Source organism: Notamacropus eugenii, chromosome 5 (genome assembly GCF_028372415.1).
Source record: "Notamacropus eugenii isolate mMacEug1 chromosome 5, mMacEug1.pri_v2, whole genome shotgun sequence".
Classification (NCBI taxonomy): domain Eukaryota; kingdom Metazoa; phylum Chordata; class Mammalia; order Diprotodontia; family Macropodidae; genus Notamacropus; species Notamacropus eugenii.
Window position 1 is genome coordinate 200090806 of NC_092876.1, and position 23146 is coordinate 200113951.

General features: G+C 38.0%; 1 protein-coding gene across 1 annotated transcript in view; it reads left to right on the forward strand.

Moving 5' to 3' along the window:
- The window catches only part of B3GLCT (beta 3-glucosyltransferase), a 121871-nt gene that overhangs the window by 47568 nt on the left and 51157 nt on the right, over positions 1–23146 (forward strand). The window contains exons 5-6 of the mRNA XM_072611860.1: positions 22305–22381; positions 22802–22913. Coding sequence (XP_072467961.1) covers positions 22305–22381; positions 22802–22913 — 189 coding nt within the window. The remainder of the gene's footprint in view (positions 1–22304; positions 22382–22801; positions 22914–23146) is intronic.

Sequence of the window (23146 nt, forward strand, 5' to 3'; positions counted from 1 at the left end):
GTAGCCATTTTCTGAAAGTAAAGAATGAATTAAGAGGTCAGGGTAAGAGGCCTGTAATTGTGGTCATACAACAAATCTTGCTTTGAAGAAGCTATGATCTCATCAGTGTGGCCTGTCTCTCCACCAAGAGAAAGAGCAATGCTTCTATACCTTATGAGCCAGTGTAATTCTTGACCATGTTTTCCCATAACTCCTCCATAGACAGTAATCTAAGTTAAGAACATGTCTTGACTGACCACTGTGTGCCAAGGACTATGTTGGAGCAGAGCTTTCAAAGTGATACTTTCCTCCTGAAGGAATTTGTAATCTGTTTGCAGAGACAAAGTTTATGCCTACCCAGCAGTATTAAGTTATGAAGTAATAGACAATTAGTCACACAATATGAATTCAAACTGTGCCTATGATTTATTCAGTATTTTTTTAAGAACCTACAAATGATGTTTATGAAGAGAAGATGTTCTTACTCTGGGGAAAAAAAATATAAGAGAACAAATACATAATTCTAAGCCCATTTAAGACCCAAAGGAACATACTTAAAATTATAAAGTCATATGGGGGTTACTATAAACGTTAAAAGGCAGGAAAGGGAGGACAGAGTGGTAAAGTGGAATGAAATTTTGAAGTCAGGGCAAATCCTGATCACACCTGTATAACCTTGGGCAAGTTAGTTGATTTCTCTTAGTTCCTCATTTGTAAAAAGAGTTTGGACTAAATAACCCCAAGTCTTTTTCCCTCTCTGAATCTACAATCTTAAAGAAAAGTCAGATGGAGTTAGCTAGGGAGTGCCAGGAGGTTCTTCTTGTCCCTGTTCTAGGCAAAATTTTGGCATTTGACTTGGATGAATACATAGATAGTGTGATTATCAGATGTTCAGATGACAACTTCGGTTAGAGGAGGATTAGTGAGTATGTTTGATGTCACACTTGGAGTCCAAAAAAGATTAAGAGACTAGAATAAAGTTGATATTTGTTGTTCCTCAGTGCACTTTCTGAGGTTAGAAGTAATGGAGAGAGATCTTATGTTTCTTTAAATGTCTTATTGTGTACATGTGGCACCAGCTAACAGTGGTGGGAATGTATGCTGACTGTGCAAATCAGACTGATTCAAATTATGGAGTCCCCAAAGAATGTTCAGGAAGACCCACTCCATTTCCTTTGATCCCCATAATTCTCTTGGGCACTGCTCCAGGAGGGAGGGAGTACTTACTATGTACCAGAGACACAACTAGATAAAAAAAGACAGTCTCTGTCCTCAAGGAGTTTACTTTCTAATGGGAGGTGGGGAATGAAGGTACCCAGCAGGAGCATGATTTGAAAGTTCAGAAACTAGGGTGATTAGAGTTGGGGGCTGGCCTGAGCCTCTCTTCAAAATGGAGACTCTACACCAATGAAAGAAAAGGGAAGGTCTTACAGAGGGATATTTGAGGTTGAGAAGACCACAGGCATGGTTAAATGTTCCAGGGTAGGATAGCAGCTTTAAAGTCCTGAAGAGAGGTGGATGGGAAGAGCCATTGTTTGGGTGTATCCATGCGGACACATCCTAGAAGAAATATTCCCACAGCCCAAGCTTTACTATGTTTGTGGGAAGTCACTTTGTAAACTGTATATTGCTGTAGGAATATGTTTTATTAGAGTATTTAAAGTAGATTCAACATGAATCTTGGCTCTTTTTATTTGAACTTTGAAAAGCTTCTAATGTCAGTTTTTTTATAAGAATTTTCATGTTTTAGTGGTTATATTAAACCTGTTTATCCTCACCCCAATAATACAGAAAGCGCTTCTTTTGTGTTATACTGGGGTTCAGAAGCTCCCTGTGAGATGGTAGATACTTCTTTAAGATTTGTCAAACTAGTAGCCAAAGGTCTCTCCTGTGATGTGATACAATTTTTCCTTCAGCCTTATAAAACTTCTCATCTGGACCCAACTTAAACATAGAGTAAATAATGAGTTTGGAGCATTATGGCCAACAAATATGAAAACCACTGCTCTGGTCCAAGGAGGATCAAGATCAAGGAATTTTAGGCAGCCATGCTCATGTTTGTGGGCTGGGGGAGAAAAGATAGAACACAATATATGAGGGTGGTTTGCCATTTTGAGAACCTTAAGCTTGGCCTAGAGTAGTACACTCTAGTCAGAAAGACTTAGGGCAGGTAGGTGGCACATCGGAAAGAGTTCTGGACTTGGAATCAAGAAGACCTGAGTTCAAATGCAGCCTCAGACATGTAATAGTTATGTAACCCAGGGTAAGTCGGCAGCTAGGGGTGCAATGGATAGAACACCTGGCTTGGAGTTATTAATATTCATCTTCCTGAGTTCAAATCTGCCCTCAGACTTACTAGCTGTGTGACCCTGGGCAAGTCACTTAATCCTGTTTGCCTCAGTTTCCTCATCTGTAAAATAAACTGGAGAAGGAAGTGGCAAACTACTCCAGTATCTTCGCCAATGAACTCCAAATGGGGTCATGAAGAGTCAGACACTACTGAAAAATGACTCAACAACAACCAGGGCAAGTTACTTAACCTCAGTTTGCCTCAGTTCCCTCATCTGTAAAATTAGGATAATAATATTAGGTTGTTGTGAGGTTTAGGTGAGATATTTTTAAAGTGCTTAATATGGTACCCGGCACATACTAGGTTGTATATAAACATTAGCTAGTGTTATTAATATTCAGGTCTTGCTTCTGACCAATACTGAGTATGGGACCCTTGGTAAGTCACTTAAAATCTCAGTGCCCTGAAATGCTCTCTCTAAGATTATATAAGCTGCATTGCAGGTCTTGATAGATATATTTGTAGAGGAAATTTCCTATAGGAATGGAATCACTGGTCCAGAATGCCTTCTCCCCCCCATAAATCAGGGTCAAAACCAGGATTCTTAATATTTTTTTTGGTGTGGTGGACCCCATTGGCAATTTTGGGGAAGCCTAATGGACCTTTTATGAGAATGATATTTTTAATTAATTCAGGGAAATGCTAAACTTCATTTAGAGGTAATTAAAAATGAAGATGTATTTTTTCCCATCCAAGTTCAGGCACCTCCTGCTATCTATCAATGGGTTCCCCCTAGGTTTAGAACCTGTGACTTAAAGGAATAAATAGGGTAATATTAACACAGAATGAGGGTCATGTTTGGCTTAAGTATCAATTTTGGTTTGGAGGCAGAGGAGAAGTAATTCAGGGTAGAGAGAGTACTTGGAGAAAACAGAGGTAGGTTTTAGGGAATCAGGCATTGTTTTGCATTATTAGCCTTTACTGACAAAACTGAGATGTGGGGGTAACCATGGACCATTATATGTAAACTTCTTGTGCATCCAACAAACTCTGTGTGTATGTGTGTATGTGCGTGTGTGCATGCATGCATACGTGTGTGTGTGTACTTAGCTAGATTCAGGGGAGGCTTCTCAGAGGTTTGGTTGGAACATGTGAAAACAGAGGTTGTATCACATTTTTATGAAGAAAGCTATCCAAAGGAGAATGTACAGCTGCTTGAGAAGAAAAAATAAACTAACCCGAAGCTTTTGACATTGAGTGGCTATGTCTAACTTTGTTCTTTTTTTCCATGTGATATGAATGACCTTTGTCCAAACACCTGGCCCAATTACATCCTGACTAATGAGGTTACCCTTTGTACCTAGTCTCAGGAAATTTTAAACAAAAGAATCTTTCAGGGACAGTGCAATGTCAAGTCTTGGCTCATCAGTTTAGTAGCTCATTACTATCTGGTAGTATGACAAGGTAACAGAACTCTTCAGACTGAAGAAAAGCCATGCAGAATCAGATTGCCTCCCATATTCTATTTTTATTACTTCTTGGCAACTGGAAAGCTGTAGGAGGTCTCCCAGTGAAAGGTTAATAGTAATGAGTGTGACTCACTGTTGCATCCCTTTTCATTTTTCTTCTTAACTTTTCTTGTTAGGTGAAAGTAATTAGGTGCATAAGAATTTCTGAAAGATTCCCCATTGGTAGTGAATGATGGAAAAGAGATACATCTTAATTTTGATAGTTTTTTGACAAATTGGTAACAATTCTATGCCAACTGAACAAGCCAATTTGGCCTCAGAATTCTTACCTAAACAACTGCTCTTTTTAGAAGGTTAATTGAAGTCACCAGTTCGACATATTTGTTTGAAATTCTCATTATGGCTTGAACAGATATGGAGGGTTTTCATCCAGGGAAGTAATATACTTCTATTCCCCTCTATTTTTACTCCCCCTCTCTCTTTTCAGAAGCTTATCAAGTAGATTATTTGCCATGAGAACAGTGGCTTCAGTAGCTATAGACAGAACACTTTGGTAGGCCTCGTTGAGTATTGGTCCTTTAGAGAGTTTCATTTGACTCCATACTCCAAGCAGCTCATCTGAGAATATGTTGAGAGAATTCTTTCATTAATTCCAAAATCAGGCCAAATTGTATTTGTCAGTGCAAAGTGATTCCAAAGTAGATAAGCATAATACCTGCTTTATTCATTAATCAAAAATAATTTGCATCAAAAATTGGGAGAACAAGCCCATTAAGACCTCCTATAACACAGGAAACTTACCTTGCTAAAGGCAGTAAAAATTAAATGTTAGCTTGCTTAGCAATGTAAAATGATCACTTCAATTTTATGTTCTGAGGAAGAAACTAGTCACCTATTTTTACAACAGAGCAGTTTCTTTTAGCTGCAAGAATTCTCATCTCCCATTTACATAATTGTTTCTTAGTACATGTTTTATCTAAGCATTAGAATTGCCATTCTAAGGCACTGTGTCTCATTCTTACCAAAATGAAACACATTTTTTATGCTTCTCATTTTTACTCATTACTGTATGTTTCCCTCCTTTTGTTAAAAACATCTGTTTCCCCTTCCATTTTTTTCTTCCATTTTAGACTGTAGACATACTTTCATGAAAGTGCATAAACTCCATACAAGCAAGGAATTCTAGATTCTTTTCCCCCTCTCTTCCATTCTTTTAATTTGAGTGTTTTTCTTCTTGCAGGATTTATTCCAATACTTGAAATTAGATAAAAGTAATAAGTTATAGTCTTGTTAAAGTTTGTGATCATTATCATTAAAATAGCATATTACCTGTCCTAGGGTTGTATACATAGTAGATACTCAATAAATACTTGGGTAATATAGTAAGCAAAGTATAAGACTTGAGAGTTTGAAAGACTTGAGTTCAAACACCACCTCTGTGCCTCTTTAGCTGTGTGACCATAGGCAGATCACAGACCTTTATGAATCTCATTTTTCTAATCTGTAAGAATAGGATGATAATATTTTGGTAGTGACTACCTCAAAGGGGTTATTATGCATCTCATATCTATGTATGCAAAGTGGCATACAAATGTGAAGTTTTAAAAAAATATTTTAGTAGAAACATTATTACTGAACAAATTCTGCTAACAAAACTACATTTTTTATAGTTGACCTGAAGTGAAATTTCTTCATACGGTAGTTCTACTTAGTAGGGAAAAATAGAAACATGTATACTGCTTTGTGGTATTCATTTAGTTAATAAACATTTATTAAATTCTCTTATATGCCAGACACTACCTTAAGTGCTAAGGATTTGAAGAAAGGCAAAACAGAGGCCTTGCTCTCAAGGAGCTCACAGCTGAATGGGGAAGACAATATGCAAGCAATTATGTACAAAGAAAATGTTCAGGATGTTCGGGGACCTCTGGTGTGAGGGCTGCTGAGCCCTTTTCAGGGCTGCTCATTCACCTTTGGTGTCTACCTGGCACCCAGTGCTCACCTGTGGCTCCAAAGAGCTGAAGCTTGCACAGCAGCCACACCCCTAGTCTCTCAGACAGGCTAAACCAGATTGAAGTTAACCTATGGTCCTCAAACCTTTCATGAATTGGGGGGTGTATGTCTAGCCTAAAGCATGTGAAGACTTCCTCCAGTGGAACAGGTGGATGAAAACAATTTGTTCCAGTGGTCAGGTAGCTGAAGCAGGAGTTGTGGAGCACTGTTTAGAGCTTGGTCAGATATGGAAGGTGCCAAGGTCATCCACTGCATCCCAGACATCACCAGTCATCCTGACTTTTGTCTTGCCACTGGACTTGGATGTCTTGAAGAGAGAGTGAGGCTGATGACTTTGTGCAACTCTACTTCACTTAAATTCAGTTCATACACAAGTCATCACCTATAATGTTAGCAGTCTTCTGAAAATAAAGGACAAACAATATATATGTATACATATGCACACGTATACCTATATACACACATATGTATACACATGCATATGCATATGTGCACACATGTATTTATGTATGTGTGTATACATACATACACACACACATATAAAGTTTGGAGATAATCAACAGAGGGAAGGTACTAGCATAAAGGGCATCAGAAAAGGCTTCTTGATGAAGGTCAGATTTTATCTGCGACTTGAAAGAAGTCAAGGAAGTCAGGAGGTGAAAATGAAGTATTCCAGGCAGGGCAGATATCCAGTGAAAATGCCCATCGTCTGTAGATGGAATGTCTTGTGAGATGTAAAATCAAGGGGGGCAAGGTCTCAGAATGAGTGGGGGGGGTGATCATGGGTGGGGGAAGGACAAGATGTTAGAAGACTAGAAAGGTTGGAGGGGGCCAGATTATAAAGGAATTTTGAACACCAAATAGAGGAATTTATATTTGATCGTGGAGGTGATAAGGAACCAATGAAGTTTATTGAATGGGGATGGGGAGGGTGACACGGTCATATCTGCATTTTGGGAAGATTAGCTGAGTGGAGAATGGAATGGAGTGGGGAAAGACTTGAGGCAGGGAGTCCAACCAGAAGGCTATTGCAACAGTCCGCCCATGGGGTAAGAAGGGCCTGGACCTGGGTGGTGGCAATGTCAGAGGGGAGAAGATGGATGTGAGCAGTAGTGTGCTGGAGCCAGCTTCTGCAGGCACAGGGTAACTTGTTAAGTTTTCAGCATGAGCACTTACACTTTAGAAATTGGCAAATGCTACAAATGGGGCTTGATTTACGTTTTGTTGATTGTCTAGTGTTTAGACTTTAAAAAGTGATACAGTATATGTTATATTCTTATATTCTTTATGAACATATTTAATCTTCCAACTCCATGGCCTCAATTTTTCTTTGTATTATTCCCAAATATTTCTTACTACCCCTGACTTCTAACCTGTATCCAAGTTCCAAATTTTTCAAATATCTAAAGGATAAGGTGGTCATGGAATCTGTAAATAAATTTCAGGGGTCCATAAACATGGATAGGGGAAAATTTACCTCTTTATTTTTGTTTAGTTGACTTCTTTTATAATTACATGTATTTTGTTTCATGCAATTAAAAACATTATTCTGAGAAGGGATTCACAGACTTCACCAGAAAACCAAAGGGTTCCATATCAAGTCAAGTCAAACCAACAAGCAATGATTAAGTGCCTACTATGTACCAAGGATCAAACTAAACCTTGAGGGTACAAAGAGAGGCAAAGAACAGTAGTTTCTCTGAAGGAGCTCATAGTCCCATGGATGAAAAAATATGCAAACTATGTACAAAAAAGATATAGACAGGATAAATTGGAGATAATCTTCAAGGAAAGACTCTAACACAAGAAAAGGTTTAGAATCACTGCCATAAGGCATTTTCCCTTGGATATTCTTCTGAGAGCTCATGTTGGGAGTTTATTTATTAGCCCCCATAAACTTGTCCTCTCAGCATCCTTGTTTCCTCTAATACCTACACCATTCTTCCAGTTACCAGACTCAAAAAATCAGTCATTTGATTTTTCCTTGTACTTCAGTATCCTGCTCCCATATCTAATCAGTTGCCAAATCCTGTTAATCTATTTCCACATCTTTTCCCGTTATCTCTCAAATCTGTCCTCTCTTCTCCACTTCCTTCATCTCATTGTCACTACCCTAACCACCTTCTATTTTTTTTTACAACTTTTACATTGTATGTGTCTTTTACATATTGTTTGCATATTGTCTTCTTAATTAAATTGTGAACACTTTGAGAAAAAAATCTTACAAGTGTATCATGTGTACTTTTTTTTTTTTTGGAGAGCTGTTTGTTAAGCATTTACTGGTATACTTCAATTAGAGAGGCAACAGATTGGATCGGGGCAGGGAAGAGGAAAATGCATGAGAGAGAATGAAGAGTCAAGAATGGCAACTAGAATGTGGCTCTTGGGTGACTGGGAGAGGATGGTGGTGCCTTCAACAGTGATAGGGAAGTTAGGATAAGGGGAAAGGGTTTGGGGGTAGATGAATAATGAGTTCAGTTTGGGGTATGTTGAATTTAGGATGTCTATAGGACATCCATTATGAGATGTCTAATGGGTAATTGAAAATGCAAGTCTAGAGATCAGTATCACACAGGGCAGCAGAATAAGTAGATATGAGAATCATCCACATAGATAATTGAATCCCTGGGAGTTGAGAAATGAAATAGTATAAAAGGAGAAGAGAAAAGGGCCAACCAAACACAGAGGCTTGAGGCAACAAAGGAGATTGAGAAGGAGAGGTCAGACAGAAGAACCAGGAGAAACCTAAAGAGAAGATGGTATCATGGAGAAGATGATGATCAACAGGGTCTGACTGCAGAGAGGTCAAGAAGGATGAGAACTTAGAAAAGGCCATTAGATTTGGCAGCGAAGAGATCTTTGGTTACTTTGGAGAGAACTGTTTTGACTGAATGATGAGATCAAGAGCCGGAATGTTGGTTATAATGAACCTTCCACTTATCATCTTAGTTGATCCTTACAACAACCCTATTAAGTAGGACAGTTTTACAGACTAGAAACTAGTATCTCATAGAGTCGAGACTCAAAACTTAAAATAAAAATGCAATAAGGTAAAAATTTTCTAGTGCTAGGAAAAGAATTCAAGAATAGCAAGATGTTTAAAAAAGGCATCAGTAATTAAAGAAAATGTCTGAAGGTCTTTTCTCTTGTATAGCATCAGTTACCTCAAGTCTATATTTTTTGTTAACAACATGCTTGTCTTAAAGAAACGTGTCAATAATGACAACTAATAAATGTCAGAAATAAGTTAGAAACAGCATATTATGAAGATCTATACCAACCCCCTGGGAGAATCTGCCTCTTATTAAATGATGAGGAAATTTTAACATTAAACAGATGTTAACTTTCATTGTATGTTTTGGGTCAAGAACTTGAGTGTGCATCAGAATTATAGAACTGTTCTATTTCAGCTAGAATCAATCTTGAAACTGGACTCATCCTTGCAGAAAATTGATCCATTATATACAATATTGAACAAATGTTGGGCAAAAAACACCACTGACTGAATAACAAAATCAAACCAATAAACGTATATTTTTATATGTGTACGTATGTGTGTGTATATATACATTATGTATTGTAAATTATGAATATGTAATATAAATTATATTAACAACTTATTGTAAATATTTATCAATACTTAATATTTATTAATTCAGCAGCCAGACTGTCTGGAATTTAAACAGAAAATAAACTTATTCTTGACTGTTGGACTTTAGAGGGTAAATGGAGAAGTTACAAACACAAGGAAAAAGACTGTTAACAATGTGCAGTAGTCAGGAGCACAGAGTATGGATATATAATTAGTTTAGTCAATTGTAGCCAGCTGCAGAATGACTTAGGCAATTCAGAACCATCTCAAGCAGAAGGGAAGAAATGTACAGTATATTAAATGCTCAGCTGTTAAGTTCCAAATCTGGCTTTCCAAATCACATCACTTTGTGTTTCCTTGTTTAACCTGTTGATGTCTTTTTTCTTCATTTTTTAAAAATAAAAACGAGAATACTGGTATTTCTTCATTTTTATTCTCTTGGCATTTTGAAGATATAAACTGTGATGGTGTTCACCAGGGCTTAACAATGACATCAAATGGGCTACCTTTCACCAGATATAGCAATTCCCATTTCAATAGTATTAGCCTTTTTTTTTCCCAAACAAACGAAGACACTAGAGTACAGAGGGCTTAAGTTAGGTTAGCCAATGTCAGTCACATCTTTGGTAAGTGTCAGTCAGAACTGATTCTTAAGAGCCATGTTTTTTCTATTGTATCTTGAAGAGTTTTTATTGATCCATTTCAGTGGTGTCCAACTCTTTCTGATCCCAGGTGGTATTTTCTTGACAAAGATACTAGAGTGGTTTGCCATTTCCATCTCTAGCTCATTTTACAGATGAAGGACTGAGGCAAATAGACCCAGAGTGTCTAAAAACCTGCTATCCTCTGAATAGAACTATTTGGTAACTCATGAATTAAAGTTTGTTTAAAAATTAGTTGCATAGTAGAATCATTTGGTAACTTGAATAAGACCTCATGCTTTAATAGTAGACTAATAGAATGGCATAGTATTGACTAAAATTTTCTCCTCTGCACTTTCTATATACTTGCTAAATTAAAACTTTCTTCTTTATTAATAAGCATTAAGGACAGTCATGAAAATAAAAGACTTTAATTCCAAAAGACAGATAAACAATTGACTGTAGGATATATTGGATCCTGGTTCATTTAGTTGGTTTTCCTTACTATTCATATGTATCGCCAAGGCAATATTCACAGCACTGAGGACAACTAGGAATATGCCAGTATAGTTCTGAATTGCAAAGGATAACAGACTCTCCATATAGAAGACAGAAGAAAAACGTTTATTGAGACACAAGAAAGCCAAATCCTAACACTACCTTACTTCAAATTGATATCTCTCAAGTAAATTTAAAGTTGTACCTCTCAATATATTTATTCCAATGACAAATTCAAGAATGGGTACAATTACCATGGTATATTCTTTCTTAGGTAATTATCCAATTTTCATCATTAGTTTGATTTATCTGACTGATATTTCAGCCTCTCTTAGTCCTATGATGGTAATAGGAGTTACATGTTTAAACTTATCAGGGTTTCCATATATAAAGGAAGCCTCTGCCTCAGTATCTATTAATGCCCTAGTTAACAGTATTTGATTTGTTTTTCCAAAATATGGTCAGACTGATAGGGGTCTGTAATCCCATCTGTGTATTTCTTTAATCTGAGCTGGGGCTCAGATTTCCTATTTCCTGGGTCAATTTCCTGTTCTCTCAGAAGGTGTGAAAAACTTGGATACAAAAGTTCAGAAGGATCTGTAGTGGCAGTTTGTACTTCTCTGTTCCATCTAGTATCAAGCCCCTTTTCTCAGTACATTTTGTATAGTTCATTAGTTGGAATACCATCTATTCTTCCAAAATCTAGCCTTGTTCCTATAGAACAGTAAAATTATTTTCTTCTCTATTCAGACTTTGAATCCACTGGCTGTTTACTCTTCTCTCTTGAGAAAGTTTTCTTTTCCCCAGTCCCCTAAGTCACTTAACTGAAATCTTGTCCAGCACTTCCAAAAGAGGGTGCCCTATTTCCCCAATTATTAGAGTCAGAACTAGGTGCCTGAAGCAGGAGGAGCCATCTTCACTATTATATTCCTATGGGAAATTGTAAAGGGGGTATCATAGTATGCTTCTGCATTTCTCATCATTATGGCAGTCTTACCTCCTCCTTTAACTTTCTCAGACAGTCTCTAACTGAATGCCAGGATCTATCTTCACTAGGCAACATAGAATCAGTAGGATACTGCTTACTGTATCCTTCTACAGCCAAAGCTAACAGATTAGTCATGTTGTTACCTCCTTACATATTGTAATCTCTAAAATCTTCCTGTACAAAAAGATTCTGATATATCCATGTCATCGAGAGATACTCCTCCAGCCCCTGCATCACTGATTCTCACCATCCAAGCTATTAATGATTCTCCTATCCTTTGGGTGAACAGACTCAAAATATCTGTGACCTCCTGCTGAGTAAAATCCTCTCTTATCTCCCTAAACACTGTGTTTTCCCTCTGGTTCTCCTGTTTTCATCTTAGTATTGGGCATGCTTCTGCCTGAGAAGCCTCCCCCTCTAGCATTGTTTCATTTTCCTCCTCTGACTTTGTTACATTTTCTTCCCACATACTCTCCTGGCAGTCATTGCCATGGCAACTAGACTGGGTCTCTACAAAAGATGCATGCACGCTTCCTCTCCTGAGCTAAATGAATAACTTTTTCTTCTACCTGTGACCTACCAGCTTGCTCTTTTAAAGGAGAGCCCAAACACTGAGAATTCCCATGCAAACTAGCAAACTTTTTTCCATTTGAACTTTTTCTTTCAACATCTTATGTCTGCTTTTACACATAATACAGTAACCTGTTAATGAAATCCAGCCTCTCCCACACACCCCTGCCAGTTATTTCTCTGGTTTTATTGGTATTCCCTGCAAACATCTTTCCAAATCTTTAGGTTCTCCCTCCCATAACCTCAGTTTTCAGTTTTCACCAGACCCTGTGCTTTAACCCTTTTAGCTTATTCCCTTGCTAGGGAGGAATAAGGTAAATCTTCCCCTCCTGGGATATCCATTTTTTCCTCTAAAGACCTTCTGCCTCCAAATAGAAATTTTATATCCTGCAATCCTATTTGTGATGCCAGATGTATCACCAAAGCAATATTCACAGTACTGACAGCAACTATGAATATGCCAGTGTAGTTCTGAACGGCAAAGTATAACAGACTTTCCATATAGAAGGCAGAAGAAAAATATTTATTTAGAAACCAGAATGCCAAATCCGTCATAGTAGCCAAGAAGTCAGTACACATTAGCGCTGCAGAAGACAGCTCCATTCCCAAGCCTCCTCCTGCCTTTGCTAGGCCCTTCCCACAAGCAAACACTCAAAAGACTAGCTGTGCCCGCCTGTGTCCTCTCTCCTCAGCTCTAACTGCTCTCACCAACTTCCTTCCAGCTCTGCTTTTTTCTTCCTGTTTCACCCATTCAGCAAGCTCTTCCCTCCACATGTGACTTAGGCTTCAATGTAATTTAAGCAGGTTACATGGGCCTATTAGTGGGTGGGAAAGATCTTCAAATTAAGCAAAAATAAATTAACCATACATCTTATGTGTCCATATTAATCTTTGACTGTGACATTTTCCTTTGAGGCCCACTAACCGGTGACTGTCACTCAGCAAATTTGTGTTCTCACATGGAAAATGAAAGGATTATGACCTAACCATTAGGTGATGTTAGAAGATTTCATCTAGTTCCGACATTCAAAGACAAAAAGTTTATTGAATGAAAGAGCCACACAAACAGAAGTTGGGTTTAAACAGACACATTGAGATGGTTCAGTTACCTCTTTCTTACCTAACCCTTCCATTAACGCTTTTGCGTTGAAAATAAAAAGCATGAGCATAATTCACTAATCTGCGGCTTGTTAAAGGACATCAGTTATAGAATAACTTCATTCTGAGGAGCCATATTACTATATTGCATATGTTGGTGTGTAGGGAGGATGTGAAATGCAAAAGTCAAATGGTCATCAAGAATTTACTAAGCTATTAGTGTGTTCCTGGCACTATGCTAAATACTAGGAATACCGTCTGAAAGAATAACAGCCCCTGGCCTCAAGGAGCTTATATTCTAATGGGAGAAGACAATGTATAAAGGCTAGCTGCCAAAGATACCTCAGTTCCTTCTATAAATTTGGAGGTTCTGAGAGCAGTTATCCAGTCAGAGGAAGAAGCCCAAGGGCTGGATGGTACTTCTGTGTGAATTTTATACCAGGAGTCAGCTTCAGGGATGAAAAGGTTTCTAGGGCATGGTAGAGAAAGTCCAGTGCCAAGCCTAGAGGCCTGTATTGGGCTACCCGAGTCTTTCTTACCTGTCCCAGGTCTTCGGTTGGCCAAACCGGATAAACGTATGAGAGAAAGGACGTTCCAGAGTCAAACAGGGGTTGAGCTTTATTTCAGGGTCCGGGTTACAAATGCAGGGGGGTCTTCCTTAGGAGGAAGAGGGGGAGATTTCCTAAGGAGGCTAAGCTTAAGGGATTGGAAGTAGAAGTACAAGCGGGGAGAGAGGGGGAGGGGAGAGAGGAAAGAAAAGAAGCGGAGCCCTACTTTTCTCTTTGGCTCCACACGTGCTAAGAGAGAGCTTTCTGGCTTCCTCAATCCTACTTAATCTTCAGCCACACAGTTTGCATCTCAATACCGTGCTGTTAGGTAACTAGGTGTGCTCCAATCCGGGACGACCTCGAGGGCAGGGAGACTCCACCCATCAGGTATCTCCGGGGGAGAGGCGGAAATACCCGAGCTAGCCGAGCTAGCTCAGTCTGACCTTCTCGAACCCCCGCTGTTCATGGAGGGCCTCGTAAGACTCTAAGATTTAGAAGTCCCACTTTTACCCGCCCGAGACCGTCCACACGGAATTGAGCTTCCAGTCCCAACAGTCCAGAGTGCAACTTAGAAAGGAATATCAGTCAGAAAGCATTTATTAAACACCTACTTGTGTCAAAAACTATGCTAAGCACTGGGCATACAAAAAAGGTAAAACAAACAGAAAATAGTCCCTGTTCTCAAAGACCTCTCAATTTATTGGGAGAGATACCATGATGCATCTAACTATGTACATGCAAGATATCTCTACACAGGGTTAATCGAAGGTAATTTTAGAGGTCAGACATGAGCATTAAGTGGGTAGGAGGGAGGTCAGGATCAGGAAGGGCTTCTTGCAGAGGGTGGGATTTTAGCTGAGATTTGAAGAAGCTTGGGAAAGAAGCCAGGAGGTAGAAGTGAGAAGGGAGAGAATTCCAATGTTGGGGGACAGAGTGAAAATTCCTGAAGTCCAGAAATGGATTTTTTTGTGAGGAGACCAGTTTCAAAAACATTTTTGTAAGAAACTATTTGAAGAGCATTCATCCAGTTACAATAAAGTTATATACTGAGAGCATTAGTTTTGAAGAAGGTTCATGACAGTATTCTTCATCTCCTGAAATTACATTATGGTGTTTGGGGTAACACAAACAGATGTATTTTATCTGAATTTATTTTGTACATTAGCTATTCTTTTCCCAAACATGAGATTTAAAAAGAGTCTCTTAGAGTTCATTAGGGACAGTGAGGTGGTATGCACAGGGGACTGGCCTTGGAGTAAGGAAGACCTGCGTTCAAATTTGGGCTCAGACACTTAAATAGCTGTGTGACCCTGAGCAAGTCACTTAATCTCTCTGTTTCTCAGTTTCCTCATCTATAACATGGGGATGATAATAGCACCCACCTCCCAGGATTGTGAGGATCAGACGAAATATTTGTAAAGTGCTTTGCGAATCTTAAGCACTATATAAATGCTATTATTATTATATTATATATTATATGTATTATATTATATTATATATATTATATTATATTTCCTGAAAGTATATTGCATAACATCTCTAAAATATTTAATACTAGATTTATGCAGTCAGCATATAAAAAGTTATTCATCTGAGCCAACTAAGTGAGTAATAGTTTGAAGCACTTTATCTAAAATAAGGGGTTTGAAATAAATGCCCTCTAAGAGCCAGCCATGGAACTGTGACTCTGTGATGCTGAGATGAACATTTAAGTGTTACGCATAAGCAAACTCTAATTGTTTCAAACTTGCTCATGCTTCCATCTCTGTTTTTGAAAAAGGGAAATAAACTTGCCCTACTATCCCTTGTGTGTGTTGAGAATTAATCAGGGATTTAAAGTGCTTTTGAGGCAGTCAGTGGCTCAGTGGATAGAGCACCAGGTCTGAGTTCAAATTCAGCCTCAGACATTTACTAGCTTTGTCATGCAGGGCAAGTAATTTAACCCCGCTGGCCTCAGTTTCCTCATCTGTAAAATGAGTTGGAGAAGGAAATGGCAAACCACTCTGGTATCTTTGTCAAGATAACCCCAAATGGGGTCATGGAGAGTGAGATGCAACTGAAAAATGATTACACAACCACAAATAAAATGCTTCGAAAAAGCCCTCAGAAGACCATCCGAAGTGATTTATGGTGCGTTACCCCTCTTCCAACTCACTGTTTCAATTTCTGTTATACTTTCAGTGTTGTTACCTAGAGTTAAAAGCAAAATCAGTCTTCTGAAGTGGTTTGTTAAACTTATCACTGAGGAAATATTCATCTTTCTTCAGGTTACCAGGCCCACAGAATTACTTTTTCTTCTAAGTGATATCCTAGCAGCTGAGACCCTGTCTCTTCTGATTTCTTTCTGATCCTTCCTTCTAGGGAACTAGTTGATTGTGAGTCAGAATAGAAATGTTTCAAATTAAGACATTCATACGCCATTAGTAGAAAATCCAAGGGAATCCATTAGTAGAAAATCCAAGGGAATAGGGCTAGGTATTTACCTTCGGTGCTAATAGCATTTGGCCCTGGGCAAGTCTGACTGTTGTGTTGTGATAATCTGTGTCCCTGTGGTAATTTAGCTGCTCAGATATGAACTTCAAAGACACCAAAGCCTGAGGCTGAAAGGGGCAAGAGTAGAAGTCGAAAGTGGGAGCTCTCTTTCCAGAGGATAGAACAGCTTCAGGCCCCACCCTAGAGGTAAATGGGGAGAGAGAGAGAGAGAGAGAGAGAGGGAGAGGGAGAGAGAGAGAGAGAGAGAGAGAGAGAGAGAGAGAGAGAGGGAGAGAGAGAGAGAGAGAGAGAGAGAGAGAGAGAGAGAGAGAGAGAGGGAGAGAGAGAGAGAGAGTTGAGGAGAGAGGGTTGAGGAGAGAGAGGTGTGTGTGTGTTTCCCCCAGTTTTATGTGCTGGCCACAAGTAACTACAGAAGAGGTTGATAGAGTCCTCAGGAGGAAAGAACACTGTTTTCAGTCAGACCATAAACATTGATTAAATGCCTGTTGTATGACAGGCACTGTGTTAAGTGTTGAGGGTACAAATATGAGAAAGAAGGGCAGTGCCTGCTCTAAGGGAGCTTACAATCTAGTGAGGGAAGACAGAACACAAAAGGGGGCATCACTAAGCATTCTAAACTTAGACAAGTCCCTTAATCCTCCTCCTCCTCTGGAAAACAAGGCAATTGAATTAGATGATCTCTAAGCATTCATGAAACTTTACTTTGACATGCCATAATTCAAATAGATGTCCTTCAGAATATGGATGGTATGTACTACCTTTGTAATTACTTTCAGAATCAATTTGAACCACATAAGAAAGTAATTCCCATTAGGTTCCATTCACAACTTCTTTTTCACTAGAGTAGAGTTGTTCCTTAGCTTTGTCCATACACTCAGTTTAGGAGGTTTGGTTCTGAATGACTTTGTCAGGGTCATGTAACCCAAAAGAAAATGGGAAAGACCTCAAGAGGCCCCTCTGTCAAGAAGGGTGATGTGGGAGCCAAGATTTGAGAGGCTATTGAAAAGCAGTGCGTGATCAACAATCCAAATAGAAATAATGGAAGTTTCATTCCTTATGGGTTATAAGCACTTGGAAGAAAAGTTCTGAGCACATGATATAGGGCCAATTAATAATTGTTGATTGGTTTTAAAAGTCAGTACAAGTGTGAAATTCTAAGAAAGCTCATTTTAGTGCTTTTCATTTTTGAATTTGTTTCTGAAAACATAAGATTTGGAGTTTTTTGATGGCATGCTTATGATCTCTTTCACCTATTTCCATTTAAAAAATATGTCAAAATCTTTATTTCCTATATAAGTATATATAGGATATGTATATATATCCTTGTATGTATGTATATATATATATCCTTGATAAGTGAGATTCCTCAGTTTTCCCTCCTTAGGTACCACTCACACAATCAGCTGGCATTGATTTAGGTACTTACTATGCTCAAGCACCTTGCTGACTGCTAGGGTTACCAAGAAAATAGATATAGCCATACACAAGATACATCCAGAGTATATGGAAAGTACTCTTAGAGGGTAGGGGAAGACATTTGGGGTGGGAGGGAGGAGTGAGGAAAGGCTTCCTGCAGGAGGTTTGAGCTGAATATTGAAGTGAGTCAGAGATCTTGAGAAGCCAAGTTGAGGATGGAGAGCATTCCAGGCCTCAGAGATCAGCCTTAACACTGGCATGCAGAGGAGAGACTGAAGATGGAGTATTGCATGTACCACTACTATGGCTACACTGTATTCATGGAGCTGAATAGTATGTTAAAAGAAGGGAAATATAAGAAGGAGCCAGGTTGTAAAGGAATTTAAATGCCAGATGATTTTATATTTGATCCTGGAAGTAATAAATAGGAAACAACTAGAGTTTAGTAAGGAAATAGGGAGTGTGATATGGTAGAGAAAAAAATCACTTTGGTGGCTCAGCAAAGCATGGATTGGGGTGGGAAGAAACATTTGGCAGAGACACTAATTGGAAGTCAGTTGCAGTAGTTCAGGCAAGAGATAATGAATGCCTGAACTAGGGCGGTAGTGTTGTAAGGGGAGAGAGAATTTACAGGAAAGATGCTAACAACATTCTTGTTTGAATATGTTTAGGGAAGCAGGGGTCAATCTACATGTGCCTTCTTGATTGATAGTGAGTCATTTCTATTTATGTGGTTTTAAAATAAAGCTTAAAATAGTTTTTGTGTGAGTGGTGGATGCCAAAGCTAGTATGATTTGTTTGTCCCTAGTACTTATATTTTCACTCTTAAAAAATGTTTTACTGATGCCTTTTTACTACTACCTTTACTTCCCAATGCCTGCTCCCTCTCAACAGAACTATTTTTACCAAAAAAAAAAAAAAAAAAAAAAAAAAAAGAAAGAAAAAAAAGAAAAACAATTAAGTAAAACTAACTCACCTATGGAGAACAACCAATACACATTCTGTATCTATACTCACCTGTGTGCTGTAGAAAGGAGGAAGTGTGATTCATTATTGATGTTCTCAGACTTTGTGATGTAATTATCAAGACAGTTTGCCATGATCTGAGATGTTTTGGTGCTTCATATTTGTCTGGAGGTGAATTCTTAAAGGCCTTATGGGCTCATATTCTATAAAGTATTACTAAGCTCCTTCCAAAATAACCTCTGTAAGATGGCAGGTTACTCCTCTGTTCAAAAATCTCTAGCCTCTCTCCTTTGCCCTTAGGTTAACATATACGTTTGTTGTTGTTCACTCATTTTCAACTCTTTGTGACTTTATTTGGGGTTTTCTTGGCAAAGATACTGGAGTAGTTTGCCTTTTCCTTCTCCAGCTTGTTTTACAGATGAGGAAACTGAGGCAAACAGGTGAAGTGACTTGCCCAGATTCACAAATCTGTGACCAAATATGAACTCAGGAAGATGAGTCTTTCTGATTCCAGCTCCAGTGCTCCATCTACTGCACCACCTAGCAACCCTTAATATATACATTAAGCTTGACTCTCCACAATCTGGCTTCAACTGATCTTTCTAGTCTTATTTCATATCATTTCCCTTCACCACAGTCCCCCAGGTGACTTGCTAGTCTCCAAACTCAATATTCCTTCTTCTACCTGTGTATATTTGCTCAGGTTCTGTCTTTCAAGCAAGAGAGCTTGGTTTTTTTTGTTTTGTTTTGTTTTGTTTTGTTTTACCACATATTTATGTGACCGAGCATTTTCATTTTATTCTTGTTTTAAATCAAAATACAGCAATAAATTCAGTGAAGCACCAGATTGAAGACATCTTTGTTTGACATTGAGCCAAATATTATAAACCTTTGTTCAAATAAAACTGTCCAAAATTGAAATAAAATTGATTGTTCTATTATGTGAAACAGCTTACAAGTTGTAACTTATTTCATTAAAATATTATTATTTGACAAAACTTGTAAAATAAGAAATTGAACATGAACTCTAGCTGATGATAGTAAGCATATAAGGTCTTGCTGGATTGCTTCATTTAATTCTTACAGCTGTTCCGTATAAAATATTTGTTATTGTTTTAATTTTAGGTAGAATAAAATTTTATATTCTTTAATTTTAATTACATAAATGTACATTTTAATTTGGGTCTTTTGGGGGAAAGTTTTTTAATAGTTATTATAAAAACACTTAGATAATAAATCTAAAAGTTTATTATTAGTATGTCAAATTACCCTGGAAATTCATAACCTCCACAAATCATTTACATTTTAAAATTGTTGTTGAAAGTGGTTCATGGAATAAAAAACATATTGGGAACTATTGCTCTAATGTTCTTAGCTTGAGCACCCTTTCCAGTGTATTATTTTCAATATTAATTGCCAGTTAATATTTCCTCAATATTATTGATACCATTGATTAGTACTCCATTATCAATTTAACTAGGTAAAATCAATTGTCTTTTAAAAGGGATATTTACTGAAAAGATATAGCAAAAACAAAAGTACAAAAATTTCATATATATCATATAAACACTGGTACATAGCTCCTTTCCTGCAGGACATGTCTCAGTAGGGTGATCTGCTACTAGGTTGGGCCAAGCCAATCACTTCTCAGGACTGTACTGGTACGTCAGGGTCAGTGGCTGGTAAGCACTGATTTGGAGTCCAGGTCCAGAATCTCTGGCATCTTTTTCTTCTGACCTGAAATTTACAGGGTTGAAGCCATCTTCAAGACTCCTTTATGTAAAAGCAGAAAAAACTAGATACAACTGAACCAAAAACAGCCATCCTCTGTTCATGACCACTTGCAGGCCCCTACTGGGGAGCATCAGATGCTGGTGCTGTCTGTCTTTTCCCACTTGGAGGCTTATAACCTTTATAAGATGCAGGAGCACTAAGAAATGGCTTCTTGCAGAAGGTAGGGCTTTGTCTAAGATTTGAAGGAAACTGGGGAAACCAGGAAGTAGAAATGAAGAAGGAAAAATGTATCAGACTTGAAAGACAGTTTTAATTTAGGAACAAGGGCAGTATCACTGATTCACAGAATACATAGAGGGGCATAAGACTTAAGAAGTATGGAAAAGTGAGAAATGCCAGGTTATAAAGGGCTTTAAGAGCCAAACATAGGATTTTCTAATTAGTTCTGGAGGTAATAGTAAGTCATTGGAGTTTCTTGAACAAGGGGGTGAGATACAGTCAGACCTGTGTTTTAGGGAAATCAATTTGATAGTTGATTGGAGGGAAGGATAGATGGAGTGGAGAGAGACTTGAGACTTGAGGGAGACCTAGCAGCAGGCTATTTCAAGAGTCCAGGTGCACCAGAGAGGTTACAGTAATAGAGGGGAGAATGAGGCATACACAAGAGATATTACACAGGTTTAAATGAAAGACTTGATGATTAATTGGATATGGGGTAGGTGAGAGAAAGTGAGGAATGGAAGACGACCCCCAGATTGTGAGCCTCGGTAATTGGGAGGCTCTATGAATGTAAGTTAGACGTGGCCCTCTAAGTCCTCAAGAGTCGCCCTTTGACTGAATCCAAACTTGACGGAACAAATCCTTTTATTAAGGGGGTCACTTTTGACAGTAGCAGGAAAGTTAGGAAGAGGGAAGAGTTGGAAGGATTGGTTCATCTCTTTCTTTTTCTTTCTTAGACCTCCTTTAATGCTGATTCATCTTAATCTTTGACCAATCTCATGTTAATTTGTGCAGCAATACTGAAGTAACTGCCTTGTAGAACAAAGAAACAAGCCTCATTTACTTTTGAAATCTCCAATTTTGTCAGTCAACCTTTTCTGCTGAAAATAATTCAAAGTATACAGCCTGCAAGGTTGAATTGATAATCCCAGTAGTTCTGTAATGATGATGTGCCTGCTAAAACTGGATGTCTATGACGATTAGGAGAACGTTTTTATATCCTGTATAAAACTTGTGGCAATAAAGTGTATTGGGAGGGCTGAAGAATGCCAGGAATGAAACAGTCTGCTTTAGGTTTTATGATAAGATTTTTACTCTCTTTCTATAGTTACTTAGAGGAGAATTGTGTTATGTGTCCCAAATCAATATTAATGCAGTTGAAATGGATATCTGTAGTCTTCTGGCTACAGGTGTGTGTTACTTGATAACAATTACTGTTTCTCTATGAATGCATAGCATTTAGAAATCCTACGTAGAGTACTTGTCCCCTGTATTACCCCCAAATTAGCTACCTCCCTGTCTGAATATTTGTGTTGATTTATTAGTCTATGAGGTGAATTTATACATATTTTCCTTATGTATATATGCTTTGAGAATACTTTGAACTTTCACTTCCTTGAAAGAATTTTTCTCTCTCTATGTAGTATTAATTCTTGTCTAGCTATAATCCTTGGGAACCCTTCCTTCTGTGGCTCTTCCTGTTTCACAGCCCTATCTATCTTGGATTCTAGTTTAGAAGAATCACCAATTGGAGATGCTTAGTTAATGTTTCATTGCTCGGATGGAGAGCAATTCGATTAACCCACATTTGATTGTAGAATGCTCATTTCCTGTAGACCCTGGGGAGAAGAGAAGGGACTTTGATCCAACCTATGAGACGTTAAAATCGATTTTCTTGAGAAATGTTTGTTTTTTAAATTAAGTGGGTACTTAATATTGTAGTCATCATATGTTTTGACTTATTTCTCTCTTGTTTATTTGTTGCTTGATTTTACTTTATTGTATTTTAGGAGCTCCCCAGAGTTCTTCTTGTTCATCTTCTGGATAAGCATGAAGGATCATGGACCATACTTCCATTATTACCGCAGTATGTATCAAAAAATCTTTCTAAATTACTGATATCCCCACTTTGCCAGGAGCTTGCTAGGTATTCTTTTCACTTTCAGAATTGGTGAAAGGGAAGGGGAGAGAAGGTAAGGGGTTTCAGCCATGGAAAGTTTACTGTCACAGCATTAAATTACAAACGCTATTGACTTCAAACAAACTCCAAAATTGAGTATGTGAACATTCTCTTATCTTCTTTCTGAGGGATTTTTATGGGAAAGTGAATTTGAAGAGCTGATATGATTCCTCTTTGGACCATTGTCTGAGGAAAGGAAAAATATATGAGGAAAATAGGGCTCTCATCATCCCGATCTTCCATTTCTTCCACTTTTTACACACAACTTTGTGGTTTTATGATAAATCCAATTTGGAGTAGAGCTTATTATTAACTATTTCTTCTTAGTTTTTCCACATCATTTAGCAGAAACTCATCATGGATTTTCTTCTGTGAAGAAGAAACAAGGATACACATTCCAAAGCTCTTAGAAACTCTCGGAAGATATAACCCATCTAAGGTAAAGGAAATTGAAATGCTAATGTTAAACCTTCAGGAGAAAACCTGGAAGAGGGCTTAGTATTGATTAAAAGGATAGGAAGCTAGTAAATAACACTTCTAAAGGATTATTCCAAGTAGTAAAAAATTGGAAATAGTAAATGTGTAAACCCAGAAGCCATGTTGTTAAGATTTCTTTGTAAGAGCTTCCAATTTGAAACTTTCCTTTTATGGTTTATGGCTTACAAAATGAGA